The 23138-nt window shown below is 32.4% G+C and overlaps 1 protein-coding gene across 1 annotated transcript in view; it reads left to right on the top strand.

Moving 5' to 3' along the window:
- LOC145680747 (uncharacterized) overlaps positions 1-22591 on the top strand; it is a 63742-nt gene extending 41151 nt beyond the window's left edge. The window contains exons 2-5 of the mRNA XM_081751718.1: positions 9126-11032; positions 12283-12577; positions 15670-15794; positions 18222-22591. Of these exons, the coding sequence (XP_081607844.1) occupies positions 9126-11032; positions 12283-12577; positions 15670-15794; positions 18222-18392 (2498 nt within the window). The 3' untranslated portion in view covers positions 18393-22591. The remainder of the gene's footprint in view (positions 1-9125; positions 11033-12282; positions 12578-15669; positions 15795-18221) is intronic.
- The last annotated feature ends 547 nt before the right edge of the window (positions 22592-23138 follow it).

Here is a 23138-nt window from a genome sequence, read left to right as displayed (position 1 = left end):
GCTGTTCTCCACTACACTATCCTACAATTTAGCGTTGAATCCGAGCTACGAATACTTTCACCGGTAATCGAATTCGAATCTTCCATACAAATGACATAGATGTTAACAACCATTTACATACAAAGAAGCCATGGCTGGAGCCCTAGCACTGTATTTCGAAAACTCTTGACCATGGTTTGCTACACTAGTATTTTCGAACGCTCCTGTTGGTTTTGTCTCCAATTGGACTTTATGGGACTAAAATCCCGTGACCATTCGAAGAAAAAGCAACTGCTGTAAACGTGTAAATACAAAAGAGCACTCTTCCAAAGCAAAATAAAACCCTTTCCTTCGTCCAGTTGTTCCTTGTGTTTCCTTTTCTTTTATTGTTTCTCGTAGCCGAGCCTTGTCCACCCCCTGCCCTTCTTCAAATGTAAAGGCCAGCGTGGGTTTTCCTTATCTAGAAGAGGCATCTTTCCTTCAGTTTTACTGGTCAATGTTCACAGAAGCGGAAAGGCAAGGCGTTTGTGAATGGTACGGTATACTAAGTCCTTCTGCGAATGTAACGAAAACCTGGATTGGAGAAGGATTGTCTCCTCTATAATATTATTGGAGCTCGTAAATCTTTCCTTTTTTTCTTTCTTTCTGGACAAACGTGAAACGAACCTTGACGCATAAATGTTTTTGAGAATCATTTATTATTAACAGTCCTCTCTCCTTTCTAATAGTTTTGACTGTGTGCATATATTATCCATGATGTTACACACTGTGGAAGAACATAGGTGCGAACACGAAAATTCTTACATTCAAATGATTTCGTGAATAGTAGTAACTAGGGTATGATAGTACGGTTAAAATTATTCATATACATATTCGTTATTCAAATATTTTTTTCTACTTTTATTCGAATGATTGTACAGAATCTATATTCAAATATTTGAAGAATTTATTATTTGGAAAAACCTTTATTCTAATATTCTAAGAATCTGTTATTCGAATATTCTAAGAATCCATTATTCAAATATTAGAAAAATACATTATTCGAAGGGTCCATTATTCAAATATTGGAAGGATTCATTATAGTCTTGGTTCTATTTTTTCTAATTTAGTGTACTTTTTAAGAGCACTGCTTTTGATATTTTTTAAAATGATTATTCCAAGGATCTTATAAAATAGAGGATGTGTCCTTACAACAAAATCTTGAAGCCATACGTCACAGTTTCGCCACCCCTACTCTGCCCACTCCGCCCAATGGGATTGCAATGTTTTGAGCCAACAATCATGGCGGAAACGAAAGTAGCCAATCAGACTATGGTGGAAACGAGAGTAGCCAATCAGACGTGCCGATGCTCGGTTGTTTTTTGGCTTCATCGATTTAATAAGATGACGATACATATGGGCAGACCCTCTATTTATAACATCCTTGGGTTATTCTCTATTTAAAAAAAAATAACGAGGAAAATAATCTATTTACAGTAGAATATGTAGTTCATTTTCTTTTCCATCAGGTTCAAAATGATTATCATTGTTTCCTGAAAAAAATGTATTTTCATATTGTCTAACACCATCAGTTAGTGTGAAAATTCGTTGAAAAAAATTGAGCGCCTTTAGAAGTTGACCAGGGTGTTTAGAAAGGTGTCATTTCAAAATTGACTGATTTTACTAACGAAAAATATTAAGTCAATGTAGCGGGTCAGGATTTCGAATTCAGCATCTTTCAATTGCAAAACGAAAGTGTTCCTTTGATTTTCTTCAGTCATCTAAATTATTGGTCAAATAATGATCCTAAATTATACTGTAATATACCTGCTAAAGTTTCAAAATCCTGCTCTTCGTAAAATTTGCTGCTGAACGCGGATAAAAAATCATATTGGCTTGCGTGGAAAATTACATAGTTTCAGAGCTAGAGCAGTTCAAAAGCGTGAAAACCACACGTGTTATTTCGAAGGGGAAACGCGGAGTGGCCGTCCCTATTGGTGTAAAGGAAGTCACAAATACTTCAGAAATGTACAATGGATGCTTAAGAGATTCCCCACAGGGCATAATTCCTAGACATGCTTTCAAAATAATTCCTGTATATGCTCGGACTTAAAACTAGGTCCAATGTAGGCATAAAGTAAGCCTTGTCAACAGTAAACACGCAATACGTCGTCGGGAAGTTGGAAGTGCAAGAGACCACCAGCTCCATGATCCTCGTGTTCGAAATAATCATGCATGCAGCAATTTGTGTTTTCTGCGCTTATGGATGACCCTAACTCTGAATTTTTTAATATACATCCATTACATTGGGAAACGACCCACTTGAGAATGTTTGATGAAATTGCTCTACAACATTACAAATCAGTCTTTGGCAATGAATGATAGATTTGGCATTGCATACTTTTCCACATCTCTACTCCTGTATTCTTTATGCTGCGCATTAACTTTACATGTTTTTGCTTAATAACTTCCATTATTTTTCCACCACACTTATTCCATCTGGTAGATTGTTTGCATCCAGTGTTAAACTTTGATCTCTAAGATAGCTACTTTAATGCAGGTCTCTCGATTGCAAGTACACAGTAGAAGTAAGCATTTGTCATTTTGATGGCATTACTCTCAATTTCCAAATGACACATTCCACTTTTACAGATATATTTGTTTCTTTTGCTTGAGGAGGAAGGGTGACGATAATGCTGAGAGTCACCCTGATAAACCAACCAAAATTAGGGAAGTTACAAAATGTGCAAATCAGATTATTCGTACTCATAGCCAGTGACATAAAATACAGCGTAGGTCACCTGTTGCAAGAATATTTATATCTATCTATCTATTTGTATCGTCTTTTAATTAGGATAGATCATTACAATAGATAAATTAGAATAGATGAAATGTAGTGTGTAGTTAACCTTTAAAAAAATCAGAACGCCTGACTTGGGTTAAAATAAATCCATATTATTATTATTATTATTATTATTATTATTATTATTATTATTATTATTATTATTATTATTATTATTATTATTATTATTATTATTATTATTATTATTATTATTATAAAGATACGTGAATTTTGTAGGTCAGTGAATATGTGAGGTAAAAACCACCTGTAGTGGTGATTTCAGTTACTCGAATCAGCTGACAAGATTCTGGCTCTTCTGTCATTGCGGTAACAAAAAAAAAAAAAAAAAAAAACTGGGATTCCTGTATAAATATAGTTACTGAAGTACAAATACTAACTTATATATACACATTGCCACGTTGCCAAATTTAGTATATATGTATTTATGTGGTGCTACCATCCATATTACAAAATACATTTCCTGAACTAACCCACTGAAGCATGAAGATACAGAGGAGCGGGGGGAGACTTATGCCGTTGACCCGTTAATTTCTGTACTTCCCCCCTCGACACCTGTCAGATCAGTGAACAGAGAAACGAATATAGCCTAACGCTGCACAGGAATAGTCACAAACATTAGCAGAAAGAAATCGTCGGTCGTGACAGTGCCAGAGGGGGTATTTTTTTTTTCTGGTCATCCAACCATCAAGCGTTAATTTTCCTTTCCTGCACTTGTTAAAACATTTTACGTCTTTCCCCTGTGTCAGACTTGCTCGTAATTTTGCATTTTTTTTTCTAAAGTAAACTTTTTAACTTGGCAAAAGTAAATATACATTGAATTGTGACGAAATACCATTCACTTACATAATAATATCAAAGTTACAAGTTGTAATTCCAAATTTCTATTATTAATTAATAATGTAGATTGCATGTACTCTCAATCATAATAAGTTTATATTTTGACATGTGTATGAAGTAAAAAATACATGGATGGCATCCTGATTAACCTACCCCTCCTTGCAAAAGAAGTTTCTTTGAAACATACTGTGTTTAAAAAGTGAGTGTGAAATCTTTTGTAACTCTGCCTTGAAATTTTTGAATTTAACCCAGTAGTTTAGATGTTTTATACTTACGTGTCTGCCTTTGATGATAATGAAAATTAGAATCGCAAACACTGGCATCTTGAATCTGATACACCTGTGATCCAAAAAATCTGGGTTTGCCTATGCTGGTAATTCATTTTAGAAGAATTACATGGAGATACTTATAAAATGTTAAACGTTTTAGCTGTAAGATATTTACAAGCTTTCGTACTCAACAGTCCTCTGCATTCCTTATGATTATTTTGGGATAAGAGTCCTCTTTAAATATCATCCATTAACCTTACGTTCTTTTCCTTTATCATACTCTCTCCATATCTTTTTATAAACCACTTACTTCTCTAATAGTACAGTAGCCAATTTCTTTTCCTCTAATACTGTTACCCAACTTTTGCTTATATTTCTTCATTGGATTCATTCAATCTTTCTTCATATCCACATTTCCAACGTTATTATTATTATTATTAATTCATTCTGCTTCATACTAGAAATGTCCCAACTCGCGAACCAAACTCTTGGGTTCAGTAAATGAGTGCGGTCCTCATTTGAGGATTGCGAGTCCGTGCCCTTAGTAACCAAATCGCAATGAAATTAATAAGCGTGAGCCTTATTGAGATTATTGATCGCAACCCCTCATTTATTGTTTCTACCAGGCATACTTCCGGAGGGGATTTGTTTGCCAGGGTAGATCAACTGCTCCCCAACCCGGAGCTAAGACAAACTGTAATTTCATATTGTGCAGGGCTCATCCTTTAGCAAACAGTGTTACAGTACAGTCCCGTACATTTTGACTTTTACAATCCTCCCTCGAGCAAAAATTTTCTGGAAGAAGGCCTACTCGTATTGAGGATCGGAGCCTGAGGCCGTGAAAGCCCGAGTGAGTCCCTATTGCAAAATGACTATTTGTGGTTTGGTGTTCGAAGTTTCGGGTTCGATTCTCAGTGGGGAAAGCATAAAAAAACTACATTGACTCAGATCCCACTTTAAACTGAAGATTTTGTGGTATATAGTCTCACTGATGATAGAAGTCGTAAATGCAAATAAATCAGCCATGTAATCAAAGTTCTTTACTTTGCCTGAAACGTTTAATGGTCCTTTCTCATCTGCTAATAAGGACGTATATACAAATCAATCAACTAGGCAATCAAAATTATTCTTCACATGAAACGTTTGATGAACTCTTCTTATCTGCTGACAAGGGATGTAAATAAAAATCAATTAACTATGCAAGCAAAGTTCTAAGCTTTACACAAAATGTTTGGTGAATTATTCTCATCTGTTGATAAAAGATGTACATAAAAGCCAATCAACTATGTAATCAAAGTTCTAACCTTCACATGTAGCGTTTGATGAATCACTCTTCATTACACTTTTCCTCAATCACCACAAAATATGCTCAAAATATGCTTCTCTTTTGTAAGATATGTTTTATATTTTAGGTACTTTTTTCTAATACATTATTCTTGAATGTTACTAATACAAATTCATCTGATAATTTGAAACTAAAAAAAGTTTCATCCTCAAGTCTTTGCTTGCACTTTCTTAAACTTTTATTGCTTGCATATCGTCCATGTGTAACCCACCACCTGAAGTTCTACAAACCGTGTCTTCTTATTGCGTATAATTTGCATAAATAAATAAGTTGTGAAGCAAACATAAATAGAGGTCAAAGTCTCTTTTATTTTAATGCATTTGTTTGCAAATGACGATGGAAAGAGTCAATGAATGACATTCAAACTCAAACATCACGCCCTTTTAAGGACGACAGGTCATCAATATACAACACAGTTAATTCTTAAAAATTTCATTTCTTTTTCTTTGCTATTAAAAGAACTAGTTGTGTTTTCATGAATACTTGATTTTGATTGTTAAGTGTTAATGTATTGCATTCAACGAGCGGATAGGGTTTTAATCAAAACAATGCCATAGTCTGGGTTAATTAGGCTGGCGCTATGAATTACTTGGCCTACAAGTTGAAAGCATAGTCTATATATCCTCTACATCGTATTTTATTATTTATTATTATTATTACTCGTTTAGATACTTGGCATAAAGTGCAAAGTTAAGATTGCAGAATGCCTCCTCAGAGTATATGCCGAACTACAGGAAAAAAATTCGAATAAAACTCTAATTTAAGACATTTGTATGAAAAATTTATAAGCAAGAATCTTCCATACAGAGTTCAACCTGCAAAATACTAGCATTTTTAAAGCGAAAATTATTATTATTATTATTATTATTATTATTATTATTATTATTATTATTATTATTATTATTATTATTATTATTATTATTATTATTATTATTATTATTATTGGTAGTAGTAGTAGTAGTAGTAGTAGTAGTAGTAGTATGAGTAGTATGAGTAGTAGTAGTAGAAGTAGGAGGAGGAGGAGGAGTGGTAGTTCATATTAGTCCATGTTGTTCATATTACTTCATTTTGAAAATCAGAGCTGAAAATGACAGTAACTTTTTTCATTACTATCTTTACATTTTAAAATGGAATTTCTTTTCACAGAAAGAGATAATGTACCACAATGTAAACTAATTATTCTACCACTAATATACTGTATCTTTATTACTTTCTAAAGGCTTTTGTATATAAAATATTGTTAATGTAAATGTATCTCTCTAGATTTCTTCAAAAATTTCTTTGTATTTAATATCCCACCTTCCCTATTTGGAAGCCACACTTTAGCAACTATACAGCCCAATTGGCAAAAGAACAATTATACTTTTCTACATATAAAAATTACAATTGTCTATATTAGATATGTGTGAAAGCACCTGATAAAAATACGCATAAAATCAGTTCACAAGTCAAATTCTATTGGCACTGTTCTTCTAACATGGCATCAACAATGCGAGCCTAACCATTTCGTTAATCTTCAAATACACTATAGACGGTATACACTGTACACGGTCTGAATGCTATTGAATTCTTTGAATGGGTGTGCATGTATATGTAGTAGTATTCAACATCAACACTACAATAATGCAGGTGCTACTATTTATACTGTGAAGTAACCACTTGGGTAGGGATGGGGAGGTTACATTGATGTAGTAAAAAAACTGGTTTTCTTTTATTTATTTTTTTCCACCTTACCTCAATGAACATCTACCTTACAACAAAATACATCTTGGAGGTTTATTGTTGTTTGACACTTAACTATCTCAAGTGCTATAATAATAATAATAATAATAATAATAATAATAATAATAATAATAATAATAATAATAATAATAATAATAATGTAAAATTTCTACCGGGACAGAAAAAAAACTGACGTAATCGATTGTATTAGCAGAACTGTGGTCTCAGGTAGGATGAAATATTTAGACTTTTAAAATCCAAACGGGAGGTTACTGAAATTCCCTCCCACTCTTAAGAAAACTTGTCAAATATAGACTACACTAAATATTATATATTCGAATTTTAATTCCCTATAATAGTTCTTCTTGTTTACGTAAACAATCACAGAGTTTATCATAGTTTGCACATGAAAAATAACAAAATAGTGAAAATATTTGAATGTACATTAAACTAACCTTACATATGGAAGAGAAATTAACTAAATCTTAAAATACAAGTAATAAATTCTTCCATTGATTTAACAAAACATTAATTTCTCACATAACTGAAGTTTCTGACTAAGATATCGAAGCCTATTTTTGAATTTTGTAGTGTTCTTTCTGATTATTTTTGACAACTGATTTTTGCATGTATGTGTGCGGTGAAGAAATGGGATACAAAGCTTCAATTAGTATAAAAGCATTTGTCTAACATTTTTTTTTGCGTAGTTTTATTAGTTTTTCTTCCAATTGGAAAAAATATTCTTATTGTCACATGGGCCCCATAAGAGATCTGTTTTTTTTTTTTTTTTTTTTTTTCATTGGAGGTTATTAAGAGTCACGACCCTATGATACACAAAAATAATTGATGTAACTATTTTTATATTTGATTCACACTTTTCTCACGAGTAATTTACAGGAAATAAAATGACAGACCGAAGTCTCACAGAAATATCAAATTAGTTCGTCATTTTGTATTTTTTTTAATTAAGCACGAAAAATAGCAATTAATCACCTTCCCCTTCCCCCAAAAAGTTTAGCACAGTGCGACAATCCTTATATAGAATTTCCTCGAAAAATGTCTTTTCGTGTCATTATTGTAGTACTCGTAATATTACTCACTATTTAGATACTATTGAAAGCACAGTTTTCATATGTATACATTCAGTTACTACTGTTATTGTTAATTAAAAAAAAATAACGTCCATGGTCAGAAATAACATTAGACTATATTAAGACAAATATCATCTTTTGTAACCTAACATTTTGTACTTAAAATGTATTCTTGGTGTTTATTTACTCAGACGCCTTGCAACTCATAATGATTCTTAGATGGCATTTGTAATCAACAGCGTAGCAAATTACCTCTTTATCAAAAAGTTTGCACAATGAACTAATTGTGGTATACGTCTCATTTCCCTTTCTGTAGGGAGCTAATAAAATAAAAGAAAAAGACTGAAATATGTACAGGTTTATCTTCTTTTTCAAAAAAAAAAAAAAAACATTAAAAATAGCATAATGATTAAAATTAACCACACAGCTTATTTGTAGCATATCTCAACCGAGCAATGTCAGTGGCCAAAATGTATGAACTGAACTAGAAGATACTAATTTGAACGATTTTTTAAAACAAAAAATAATGACTTTCCACAAAGTAAACACATGCTTTACATACTATGCATGGTATCAAAATACTGGTGCTGCCATCTAGAAGTTGAGTAAGCTTACTTACTTTTTTCCACTGAGTTGAGGATATTAAAACTATCTTAATGTTTTCGCTCTATCCTCTTCGTTATTTCTTCAAGAGGGAAGTCTGGAGAGGGTATTTATAAGAATAAAACATTGCATAAATGGATTAACAGTCCAATATTTGCAGTATTGACTTAAGAAAATCGGACAATTACGGAAACAAAAACAATATGATATAGAATATAACATATTCTCTCAACTTTTGATGTAATTGACCAAAATCAACAAGGAAAGAAATTAAAAAAGTGTTACTTCTTAAATATTTTGTACGATTTTTATCATTGATTAACCATTGCGTAAGAAATGTCTTAAATTACTTATTTATGCATTTATTGTAGACAATTATTAATTATTTTTGATACATGATAACTTGCTATAATGTGGTGTTTTCTTCTATCTTTCAGATAAAAGCAAAGATGATGAGAAGTTCTCCAGACCACTTACTCCAGAGAGTAACAGGTCCAGTTCACCATCAAACAATGAAACACCAAGTCCGAAACAGGCTGAAGTGGCTCCATCACCTCCACGTCGATTTATTTCATCCATTCTTGGAGGAGATGTCCCTTACGGCAGCAGATGGCATATCCCAACTCGAGCAGAGCGGAAGGAGTACATTTCAGTGCCAGCTCCACCAAAACCAGCGGTTTTACCTCCTCCACCAAAACCTGTGGTTCGTTGTCAGCAAGTTTCTGTCATACAGAGAACGCCATCGACACCGTCCAAGGAACTAGGGCCCCCAGGAGGACGTCCATTTCCTCCTGTACACCAATCTAGGGAAATGGAACCTGTTCAGGAAGCACCAATAGATTATCACATACCAAAGAACAGTAGAAAGCCTGATGTTCAGGAGGAAGCCAAACAAAGTGGGAAAACGGTTCCCATCACTACTTCTTCAAATACTACGACCTCGTCCTCATCGTCCTCATCATCGTCGTCTTCATCGTCTTCGTCTGCTGGAAGTGGTTCAACAAACAATCCTCCTTCGTCCTCAGCGTCTTCAATGTCCACACATTCGTCTGGATACGGAGGAGGTGGTGGTGGTGGGGGTATGGGTTTACAGCCAGGGGGAGGGGGTGGTATGGGTGGAGGAAGACAGAATTATGGACCTAGTAGCCCTCCAACAGGCTCGCTTCCTCCGTTCTATGAGTCCCTCAAGAATAACTACATGGCACCGATGCCTATGGAATGTGATACTGGACAAGGACATCAAACCTATGATACACTACGGAGTCCCAAGCAATACCAAATTCTACAAAATGCATCCTATGGACTAACAAATGAGTTAGACGATACGGCGTATACGCCAAAATTACCTCCACATCCAGAGCCGCGGGACCAAGGAGGGTCGCCAAATTTTGAAAATGGAGTTCGGATTAAATATGACCCGGACCAACTTCCGACCTCCAGCGACCCTCTACCGCCGGTCCATATTATTGGGGGTGGAGGGGGTGGAAATGGTTTAGGTGGTGGTGGTTATCTACAAAGGTTTAACGATACTCAGAGGTTCGACGGTATAGGAGATAGTTCGGATCCCATGATGGACATTACTTCAGCGGATCCGCTACAGTTCACAGCAACGCTAACATTCTCTAGCCCTTCGGATCATGCTCTGTTGGAAAGTCTTACCGATGCAGCAGACTTATTTTTGCAAAGAATTCCTCCTGAGCACGATCCTCTTGCTTCCCCACCTGAACCTCCTCCAATTCCAAATGCCATCGAACCATCTGTTCAAGCTTTTCCGGAGCACTGCCAAAATGTTCTATCCAGAGTATTTGACACGTCGCGAAACTATGCAGCACCTTCTCATTTCACGAAAATGTTTCAGGACAATACCACGACTACAACTAACAACTCGAACGGTTATCACAATATTCCGAAAGAGCGAGCGGAACTTGCACTGCACATTTCTCATTCACAAACGCATCAGCAACAACAACAACAACAACAACAGTCCCAACAACAACAGCAAATGCAACAACTTCAACAACAAATGCAACAACAACAACCGCAGTTGCAACAATTACAAATCCAAGTTCAAGTTCAAAATGGACAATCTCAACAGCAACCACAATCTCACCCGTCCCCTCTTTTGTCACCTGGCTTATCGTTTGCGGGTAGTGGTTTGGACTTAACTCCTACCTCTTTGGACTCACCCACGATGTCCCTTCCGTCACCGGGTAGTGTGGAGAATCCTGATACTCCAGGCAGCGTTGGAAGTCACGGACGAAGAGACTCAGGATCTAACTCGGTTGCTGGTGATATCAGCAATATTCCATCACTTCAAGTCAGGGTGTCTATTCTCCAGCAAAGGGTAAGTTAAGTTCTCAGTAATTGTGTGATATATATACAAACATAATGTGATGTATGGCAAAATGGATTCTGGCAGTATCTGAGGAATCTTTTACAAAGTGAGATCAAATTCTTTGAATTTCAGTGTCACATTTCACAAACTATGATATTCATTCGTGATGTAAAGTTATTCAAAACAGTGATTGAGACATTGATATATTACCCTATAAGAACTTGAAAGTAACAAAGAAGAAATATCTAGGTAAAAGCCCAACTGAATATGAGAAAAAGTCCAGAAACATATGAATTCAAATTTTATATATATATATATATATATATATATATATATATATATATATGATAATATATATATATATATATATATATATATATATATATATATATATATATATATGATAATATATATATATATATATATATATATGATATTGAAGAAAGTGATCAGATATGTTCTAAATACAATTCAATCTGAAATCATTAACAAATGAAATTGCGTAACAAAGTTTACATGTTATTTTGTATGAGATATATTATTAGGCTCATAAGAATATTTAGGGAATCCAGTGTCTCTTATCTTTCTCAAGAATGTCTATGTTCAAGTATTCATATCGACTGAAAATATTTCTTGATATGATAGTGTTGGGTTCTCACTTTTTCTTATAAAACTTCGGTTTCATAAAAGATATTAAACTCCAACAATCAACAAATTTTGTTTTCATAGCATGAACCTTCTTGCTTTTTTAAACCAGGAGTAAAATTAGTTCCATCCCCTTAAATAACTTAATTCTCGCTTAGTGTTTGAGAAATCAGGCGTTGAGAACACAATTGATTCAAATGTGATCATTTTGGATATATTTCATATTATTAACGTCTCTACCTGAAGCTCTGTTCAGCGCTTAAGGTTCAGGTATTGTAACTTTTATAGCGTATAAAACAATATTCACTTTTTTTGTGTGTGTATTTAAGTGTGGCGTAAACTTTATGACTCTGTTTCCGAAAATTTCCACACTACATTCTTTCCGAGCTTTAGATTAGAGTTCAAGATATCCAAGATTAGTAGAGAATTGCATTAATTTGAATATGAATCATTCATTTCCTTTGCTATACACAAAATTAATCATTTTATCAGTTAATAATATTAGTTGCAATATAAACTTTATTTAATTCAAATACATACATGCATTAACAAAACAGAGTAATTGACTTAACAATTTTTATTCCTTATTTATATCATTGTTTCTCTTAACACAGTTGGGATTGCCAGGAGACGTTCCAATAGAATTTGTCAATGGTGGACATGGAATAAAGAATCCATTGGCCAATCACGAACGAGCGCCGGGAGAGCCGGAAAAGCTTCCACCAGTGGTATGCGAAGACGACCCATCAAAGTTTGTATGTAGAATCTGTTCCAAAATGTTTACCCTTCAAAGACTTCTCAATCGACATATGAAATGCCACAGCGATGTCAAACGATATCTGTGCACTTTCTGTGGGAAAGGGTTCAATGACACCTTCGATCTGAAAAGGCACACCAGAACACATACAGGTAAGTTTCCAATTGTTAATTTAGGTATCTTTTTTAATTCGTGAAGTAGTAATATCAAGACATTTCAGACAAGAAGAACGACTATTACGATATTATGTTGTATAGACCGAAATTCCAACTTGCAAAACATGTTGATAGCAGACTGGGTCTTCCCTTAGAAATAGTAAACAGTATCATGATTTGCTCCTCCTTATTGAAGAAATATTACCAATCCTGTATTGAACACCATTAGACAGAAATCTAATTCTAAAACAGATGAATACTTTTCACGTTTCTCAATTTAGTGTTCATTTTGCTGCTAAATATATTGTCATAATTTATTTAACAGTTTAGTTAATACAAAACAATTGCGTGGGATTGTAACACCATGTGAGAGCATAAAAGTGTTAGTCTTAGAAGTATTTCTGTATAAGAATAAAATCATATTATATTAGTTATATGTTACCCTATTATGCTCAGGTATCTTATTGTACTACTATAATACATAATATACATATTTTATTATATAATTCCATAAAAATTGAAATGTTTCATACCATTCTTATCTCTATGACATTTTTTGCTGTCACTAGAATACTTTTAAAAAATCTAATCAAAACTTAAACCAATGAAAGAAATCCTAACAATAGTAGCAATTTCAGTATAGACTACTGCATGTTATAACTGTACATAATGGAACACAGAGGAAACTTAATATTTTTCTTTTGAATTTCATGTTTTGAAATGGAATATTACTGAAGACCTCTATGGTGAACTGTGGCGCCTTGTTGCGGATCAATAGAAATATAATACCATATGTTGACTAGTCAATATTTGTCTCATTTTCCAGTTTACCATAACTGACAATATTGTTTGTAATTACCGTGTTCTGTCACCTTTGTAGCCTGAGGGAACAATCCTAACTAATGAGACCAATACAAAATGACTTGGTCAGGTCATGTTCTTTAATCTTCTCTTGCACGATTTCTCACTGATACGATAGTAATCTCCTCAGCGCTATTTTATATATTAACAAAACATACAATAAAATCTTGTCATTTCTTGTCCAATTATATGCTCAAGAAACTAACATTGCGTAAGAACGTAGTTGCAGTATATGTATAAAGAAGATATATAATTATACGTAGCCCAACAGAAAACTGCCTTCGTGACCAGTAACACAGGGAGTTCCATTTATACTCATAATTTGAATGCACAAGTTTATTGTCTTGTGAGATAAGACAAAAGGATAATATGTACTTTGATTCTACTGTTGTCCTGAAAATCTTACAGAAAACCCTGGAAAGAACAAAAATAACCTAATGGAATTATTGTTCCTTGGTTTTTTCATTCCCTATATCGTATATATCTCGCCAACTTTATTTAGATTTTTGTTATATAAGATATAGAACCTAATTAACATCACTAGTAATTAAAAAGAAGTATTCAAAGTCATATAATTGCTTTTTTATTTTAATTCAACACTTGCCTGGTGAATCTTCTTTCCTTATCAAGATCTAGTGCGGATTTCTTCTTTTTTTAATGTGTCTTTAAGAGAAGCTAGTTAACAAGGTCAAGTCTCTACAGTGTTAAAAAGGTTGAATAACAGTTAAATGCGTGAAGATTCAATGTGATTAATCTAAGTAATGGTTTAATGAGCATGTTAAGGAAAACTATAACTTGTTCTAATTGTCACACCATTTGTATTTTATTAGGCAACATTGTTGATAAAAGTTATTTTGCAAGTTCAGCTTCAATTACTAACGAAGTTCTTTATCATATTAAGAATTACAGTGTATTTTTAACAATAGTTTTTAAAAATTTTTTGTGAAGTCTGTTTCGTGAAACTAAAACGTAAACGAAACACCAAATCCCACCCATCTCCAGCAGTATTTTTAATATCTGCCTTCACCAGGATCTAATGTGGATTTAGTTAGAAACTATCAATATGACTTTATTCAGAAATTATCATAGTTATTTAACTTTTAAGATAGGTTTCCTTACTTTTTTTCAGTTTATTTATGAAATTAAACAGAATTCACCACAAATCTAATATAATTGCAATGTATTCATTTGTTATATTTTACAAGAAAAAAACATGTATCTTGGCTAAGATCGGTTCCACGCCAAATCTGAAAACAAATGTTAACTTGATGGCATTTTAAGGCATTCCATTTTAATGTCTTGAAACTAAAAGACTAAATATTATCCAAGTTCTGTTTTAGGTCTTGATCTAATTTTATTTTGAAGTAGTGAGAAATAAGTGACTTGATAATCTATATACATAGTTGAAAGCGTTACTCTTGTTGTCACAAAATGGAATGCACCAATACTTGTATAACTAAAAGAGAAAAAGTCATTTTATGTACACAATCTAATATTAGGGTCGGTTCTAGTAGAACAATTCCGATAAATACCAAAATACAAATGTTGGAGAAAAGTTCAGATTGTGAGATATTTAGAAGTGTATATAGTCAATTCGTATATTGTACGAAAGAGATGAACATACGAAGAAACGTCTCAACAAGATCTTAAAAAAGGTTGAATATCATGAGACCCATAAACGAATAGATCTTAAATGTTGACACTCCTATACATGTACTATGGCCTTGTACTGTAAATGTACTCTATTTTATCTATAGTGCGTCCAGTAAGAGAACGTCTCTGACAGCTCGCAGTGACATTGCCACTACTCGCGTGTCAAGGTTTTCTTCAGTGCAACTGTAGTGGCAATTTAATTAATGGTATAAGACAGAGTGATCGTGGTTGGTAACACTGATATCAAAGTAGGGGCTGCAATGTTCCACCGCATGTGGTAAGAAACGTCAGAGACCATCTCTTGTTGGCCGTGCTATAGTGCCCAAAAATGGATGATAAAATTAAATATACGAATTTATGCTTATTTATTTATTTTTATTTTTTTATTATTTTTTTTTTTTAATTTTGATGTGCTTGGAAGATCTGACTATCATGAACACATTATTTCAAATTTTATTAACCCTTGACTTTGCAGTGTGATAAGCTGTTTGCCTTTGACTGTCAATTTTTTAAAATAAATTTAATACAGCTGTTTTTACAATCATAATTTTTTCCTTGTTTTTTTCTCTTTTCAGGTGTCCGCCCATATAAATGCAATCTCTGTGAAAAGTCATTTACCCAGAGGTGTTCGCTAGAGTCACATTGTCTGAAGGTGCACGGAGTTCAACACCAATACGCGTATAAGGAAAGAAGATCGAAGGTAAAAATCTTTTACCTCTCAGAAACAATCTACCATATATTTTTTTAAAATATCATAATCATCTCTACTAATAACCTCAAGTATAGAATTTTGATTATTTTATTACTTGAAATGATTATGAAAATGATTTCTTATTTGTGATTAAAAAAAAAAAAAAAATATGTTCACGAAGTTAGGAAGGTAAAACCTGGAAGTTAAAGAGGTCAGTTTATCATTATCTTTAGTAATGTTACTTTTCACAAACTCGTGCTTAACATTTTTATGTCGTAACACTCTGAGAATGTAAGAGGAGCATGACTGGTGTTCTAAACTTCGGAATAATTCTGTTTAGTGGGCTTTCTCGAAGATGGGAAGAGTTAATAAAAAAGAAAGTTAGGTATAAAAAGTTAATATTTTATAATATGAAAAATGAATATCACAGGACCGATTCATGATTGCCGAATGTACAAACTTAATCAATAATGTATTCTGCCTCAGTATAGACTCGCCATCATCAATAAGTCTGGACATCTATCATATCTGGATTTTATTCTTTATGTCTTGGAAAATGTTAATAGACTAAATCGTATACATACAGAAATAGCCTTAATTAAAATCTGAACAAAGCAAAACATTGTAAACAAAGGTGAAACAATTTCGACAATGTATTATTGCCTTCATCAAACATGTTCTAAAATAAAATCTAAATGCTATAGCTAATTTATCTCAAAGGATGAGATGAAATCACTCCTAAGAACCAATGAGATCCTTCCTTTCGTTTGTTAAAAGTATTAAAAGTGAAAAAGTGTTACTTTGCCAAAACTGTAACACTATTATTTATTAAAAGTGATTGGCTTTGCTCATATTTTTTTCTTAATTCATGTGTGTCTGTCTTCAGGATATAAAATATTATTTTGCTGGTCTTTATCAGTTAAATTTTTTATTCGACCGATGAGAAACTCCATAGGAGCAAGCCAGTTAAGTTATCTGTCGTAAATATTTTTCATCTACTCTCAACACTATAATTTTGAACAAAACAAAATAGGTACAAACTTTTAAAACCATTTTCATGCTCTAGCTCGATTCTGTATTACCAAAGCGTGTAAAATTAGACACACAAACTATGCTCCTCTAGTATTAACTTAGTCCAGACACCTTTAATTGTCTTCCTATAATTTATTTCTTGCATGATAAAAAAAAAAAAATATCAAGTACCAGTGCTTTACACAAACAGATTTGTGGCCGTTCCAATTGGTTCTATTGCAAAGAATAAAGATGGAATAATACAGAAAATTCTGGTCACTGGATAAGTGGGAACTAAACTGTCGATCTTCCTCTTACTTGAAGATTGATTTGCGAATAAAGATTGGGAAAATAAATCACAGATAATCTGATCTCATTTGCTAATACATCAATTAGCAGAACAACTGCTCATAAAGGGAACATGAGAGTTTGAATCTTAGTTCAGCGACTTTTTTTTTTCGTATTACTTCATCGATATATACCCTAGTTTATAACTTAATTTTCATAAGTGTACTAAATGCTTCTACAGTGCAAATTGAATATTTTTCCCGGGGAAAGGGGGGGATAAGTTTCTCCCATATACGCATCCAACTATCACACACACATACATACATATAACCCGAAGTGAATATGAGTGAATGTACAGCATAGAAGGCATACGGTTTGAGTGAATAAACGGCACACAAGGTTACTTCTCCAAGAATTGCAGACCTAAACATTTAGTGGCCTTTCCACACCCTTGAAGTCTCTTTAGCTCCCTGCTGACAAATATACACATAAACAGTTAAATATTTTTTTTAAATAAAAAAAGTTTGTAATTCTAACTACTACAAAAAGATTGGGAAGACAAATGTTACATAAATTGTTTTTAATTAAATATGCTTTTTATCTAAAATGCTTTTCTAGTTTGGCTACACACACATACACACACAAATTATTCCTTGTTTCTATCTTCAAGACTTTGAAAAAATCTAGAGGGGGGAGTGATGTTATCCCTGCAAAGGATGAAAATTTTCTTCTCGAGGGAAGGATAAATTTTTGGCAAAAGAGAGATCCCGTCAATTCGCACAGTGGGCGGAAGTATAGTTTTACATAGCTATCAGCACATTCCTAAAACAATATCTGACATTGATCATGTTCTCAGCTTGCTCCAGTAAATCTAATAGTACCTTGCAGGCGATAGTATCTTTGAAAAGCAAAATAGCACCTAAGATGTTTCATTTGTCACTGTCTCTGGATAATTAATTAAATTCAATTACAACGTCAAAAAATACATTTACCTAATACAATGCTTAGAGAGTAATAAGTTGTCGATTAATACTTCTTTAAAATATATTATTGAGTACTAATGGACTACCTTATTTCCACTAATATATTCCATATCACTTACTTTTACTTACAATATTATTGTATATTTTTTTTCAGATGTACGTATGTGAAGAATGTGGTCACACGACTGGAGAACCTGAAGTACACTACGTCCATCTTAAGGAAAACCATCCTTATAGTCCTGCACTTCTTAAATTCTATGACAAAAGGCATTTTAAATTTACTAACAGCAATTTTGCAAACATGCTTCTTCAAGTGAGATCCTGAATAGCTTGTTTTTTCAATAATAGCTGAATGACTGTTATTTGTATATTCTGTCAAGACGTATTTCAATATTGTTGATAATTGTTATTATTATTACTATTATTATTATTATTATTATTATTACTTCTTCCTGCCTACAGTGTGCACGTGTAACACAAATCAACTTATGGTGCATTCCAAAGTTGCAGTTGTGTGTGTTCTTTTTTTTTATGTGTGTGTGCTTTAACATCATCTAGCCATTTTCTCGAGCTGAAAGTTAATAACAAAGAAGCACTGTTCTCATTGTTATCTCCTCAAGATGGTTAACATGAGAAAACTAAACTTATACTTGTTCACAATGTCGTATATACATTTGTATAACTATATATATTATTGTTAAGTCAAATATTTAATTGTTAAAAATATGTAATACTATTCTTACTCAGGTCATAAATGTGTAATGAATTTTTAATATCAAAAAGAATGTTAAAAAGGAAAGTAACTAAAATACGGACAAGTATTATCAACATAATGTACATATATATATATAAACATATACGTATATAAACATATACATATTTTGAGTGTGTGCACTTGTTCTGTTTAGATTTAATTAAGAGCGTATTGATGTTAGTTTTAATAAATATACACAACACCGCAAAACAAAACAGTTCTATAATACAAAGATAATAAATTCCTATAGTAAAATTTCTTTCGATTCCGAAAGATTTGTAGAAATACCTTGTAGAAATTTTCATGTAAGGAAAATATATTTATCAGACATCATTTGGACATCTTTCAGATATGGTATGCTTTCTGTGAGTTTAAAGAGAAAAAAATCCATGACAAATGTGGGAATTCTGTATTCATTGAATTGAACAACAATATAGTGTTTTTTACAATTGAATTAAAAGAAATCATTTGTAAAAAAAGTATCGATTGCACAAAGGGGTAAAAAAAAAATATGTATAAATTTGATTAAACTATCAAGGCGAAATGTCCCTTGTATATCAATTGACGTAAAGAAAGTACGGAAATTTTTGTTGTATAAAGCGGTTATTATATATTATATAACATATATAATCAGTTTATACTACAAAAATTTCCGTACTTCTTCACACACACACACACACACACAACATTATGTTACAATTTTATGCATTACTGTATTACTGTATTAGACTAACAGAAGACTGAGATAATAATAAGGAAAAAAGAATAAAACTTACTAGTGCAAATTAAGCCACACACAATATACACACAGACAATACGAGATGGAAAAAAATTAATAATGACTGATCTCAAAATATGACGCACATAATGCAGGAAAAAGTTAAAAACAAAGAGGTGTATGGTCGCACCAAACGAAGTTTGTTGAAGTGGAGGAAAATTTAATTTCTTTTTTCTTATTAGAAAAAAGAAATTCAATTCCAATTTTGTCTCAAGAAGTGGTTGTCATCTTAGTGCGTGTATGGACAATATGATTATTGGACTGAGTATATATATATATATATATACTTAATAGTAGAACATTAGGAAAAATTAATTTATTCACATAATTATCTCAAGTGATATCACAAGAAGACGAAAAACGGTTGTTAAGGAAAAAAAATTGGGGTAATAAAAAATATATGTGAGAAATGCATCCATGGATGTTGTTGATGATGATAATAATAATAACATTGTGGCTTGTCTTTATATAAAAAAGAATGCTAGTGCGAATGTGTGCGATGTTAAGTGTAGATATACAATATTTGTTCCACTTTCCTCCTATGTACTTTGTATACACACAAATAAATACATATAAATATATAAATATAGATTTTTAGGTCTTTCTAAAATAATTATTGAATAACTAAAAAAAATAGCAAAATGTATGCACCATTACTTTAAAGGAGAAAAAAGCGAACAGGTTAAAAAAACGTAGTCTCATATATAATTTAATTATTATATATTAATGATTTATTATTGTGATTACAAGATACTGTTCTTTGTTTTATGTCTAGGTACCTGTGATATGAAGTAATCAAGTACAATCCAGAGAGTATAGCTGGTATTTTTCAGTAGGTGTTTGCTGGGAGGGTATATATTTTTTCAGAGGTGTTATATATATTATATTATATTATATTATTATTATTAATTAATACATAAGTTTTCTCCCCTCAGTTAGAAACTACGGGTCAAATAAGAACAAAGGCAAAATATTTTTAGATGGGAAATGGTATTTAAGGCAACTGCAATTGATGGCGTAAAACAAAAGCAAAAGAAATCACACATTCATGTTTGTATTTTTAAGAAAAAAATTGCATATATATATAAAATTATAGGCGTTTATAGAATGTCCATTGTATGTATTGTAAAATCTGTCTATGTTGACCACACTATCGGTTCCATAAGGATTAGTTTAACTTACACAACGTAATTTGATGACAAAATAATTAATAATAAAACTGACAAATCCACTCGCGCTCTGCCATTGCTAAGGAAAAAGCAGTGATAATTGCTCTTTGTAAGAAGCATAAGAAGTTCATTGTTATCACCTGAAGAAAGTATTAGCAAGGAGTGTGAGGAGCGTGTCTTGGCAAATGAAGGTAGTGGCTGCAGATGGTCTAAGGATTATTAGCCTTTTAAAGAACACATTACTGAAAGCTGAAGCAGCGTGTTACTTCAAAGCTGATATTCTAATATTGGTTCATCATCTTATTAAGTGAAAATCCGCGACAGTACGGCCAGATTTAGGTGGCCAACATTGCAGGTTCTACTATATAATAATGAATGAAATAATAATAATAAAAAGAAACATGCAAAGTAACTGGTTAGGACTGTTAAACTCTCGTGCTGTGATTATTTTATTGTTTTATTTTTCTAGTTCAATTTTGAAATAAAATAACATATTTCCTTTCCCCATTTTTTGGCCACTTGTCACTAATTTTAGTATTACTTTGTGCAATCTTGTTTATCAAATAATGTCCATGCATATAATGATATATATATATATACATACACACGGCTCGATCAAACTGAGAAAATACCAAACAATTACAAAGTAAATAGGCAAAAAAATAGTTGTTTTTCTATAGGTAAAATTTAATAATTGGCAAATATGTTTGGATGGTCGAGTTTCAAAAAATTATTACACTAAAGTAATATTCCTAAATCTATATATGTATAAAGTTCTAATGTTCTATATATATTAGAACATTCATTGTACATATTTCGTAAACTTTCAGATGAAAATTTTGGCTTCTACATGAAGAAATATATTATTTGTGTAAGTAGCGTAAAAGTCAAATATGTTTTTAAGGTATTTTCTCATGGGAGACGAGCAGCAATATCTTATATCTTAATTTTCCTACCCTCACATACATATTTATCACCTCTTCTTGCACCAAAACAACGGATTATTTGTGGGGAATAGGTGAAATTGTGCAATTTGTTATCAATTTAGTTCTAACTAAAGTAATTTTGTTTTCTTTAAAAAAACTGAATTTTTGTTATTGAAAAATGAACTTAAATCGATTTGTATATTTAAATAAACAAAATATAGACTAAAAGCAACAATTAAAGTGAAATCTCTCAATAAAATTATGCATATATGTCCCAACATTGATGTCTTGGTTCTTTCCACCCTCTTGTCTTCTGTTATTTCTGGGAGATAGGGTATAAAGCTTATGAATAATTTTCTTTCATGGGGATAGAGGTGGTATGTATCCTTCTGCTATACGAAGGAATAAACGCTAGAAAAAGTGATAATGTCTTTTATGGCAGGGAATTCCTTATTTCATAAAAACTATTCATTAAAAGAAAATCATTGGTACACTGCATCTTGTTAATGAAGCATCTTTTCATAATTCTCTCCTCTGTGGGGTATTCTTTTCACATTGATATCCTTTACATTCCCATTTGTTATTGTTATTTGTTGGATTTTTTTTGTATGTGTAATATGTACTGTATTTTTGTACATAATAATAATAATGATAAAATGAATTACAATTACTATACTTAGTCACAATTTTTTCATGTAGAGGTGCTGTTTCTGCTGCCTATATTACTTTGGGTTGCCAGTAATGTTTTACATTTCAGTATTTTTTTTTTTTTCATCTTATTTAATGATCCATCTCATTTTCCTCAATGTTTATAATGGCCTTAATGAGAGAATATTGTGCGTGAGTGACTGTACATATTGAGAGACTGAAAAATAAAAGGCAAGGTAATTTAAGAAATTTTCACTTGTTTTTATTTGTTTTAATTATTTATGATATAACCCTATAATCCACAAAACCTTATAGATGGGTCTTGAAGACCTGCCCAATGGATTTAAGATCTGTGTATAAACATATTTGAAATGAGGGTCTAAAAGAAAGAGAACGAGAATCATATGGTAGAGAAACTAACGAGCATGCCAATAGTAAAAAAGTATTGGATATATTTCTAATTGTGCTTTTCATATTAATTTGAGAATCCTGAATCTAATGAAAGTACTTATATTTTCATACATATTTGTCCATAGAGTAACGCGAAAAATTGGGATATATATGGGTACTTTCATTAGATTCAGGATCCTCAAATTAATATGAAAAGCACAATTTTATACAGGCGCGGATCCAAAAGGAGGCTATAGGAGCTATAGCCCCACCTTGACGCTCAAGTATACACTGGATAAAATGGGCTTCAATCCTACTTTCTTTACTACACTCGATAAAGCGGCAAACTATGGTTTAGCCTCCCCCTTGATCATATACTGGATCCGCGGCTGTTAGCAGTTACATC

The sequence above is a fragment of the Thermobia domestica genome, chromosome 3, assembly GCF_964235325.1.
Source record: "Thermobia domestica chromosome 3, izTheDome1.hap1.1, whole genome shotgun sequence".
Lineage (NCBI taxonomy): Eukaryota > Metazoa > Arthropoda > Insecta > Zygentoma > Lepismatidae > Thermobia > Thermobia domestica.
Note: the sequence above shows the minus strand (reverse complement) of the source record. Positions and strands in the feature narration are given on the sequence as shown.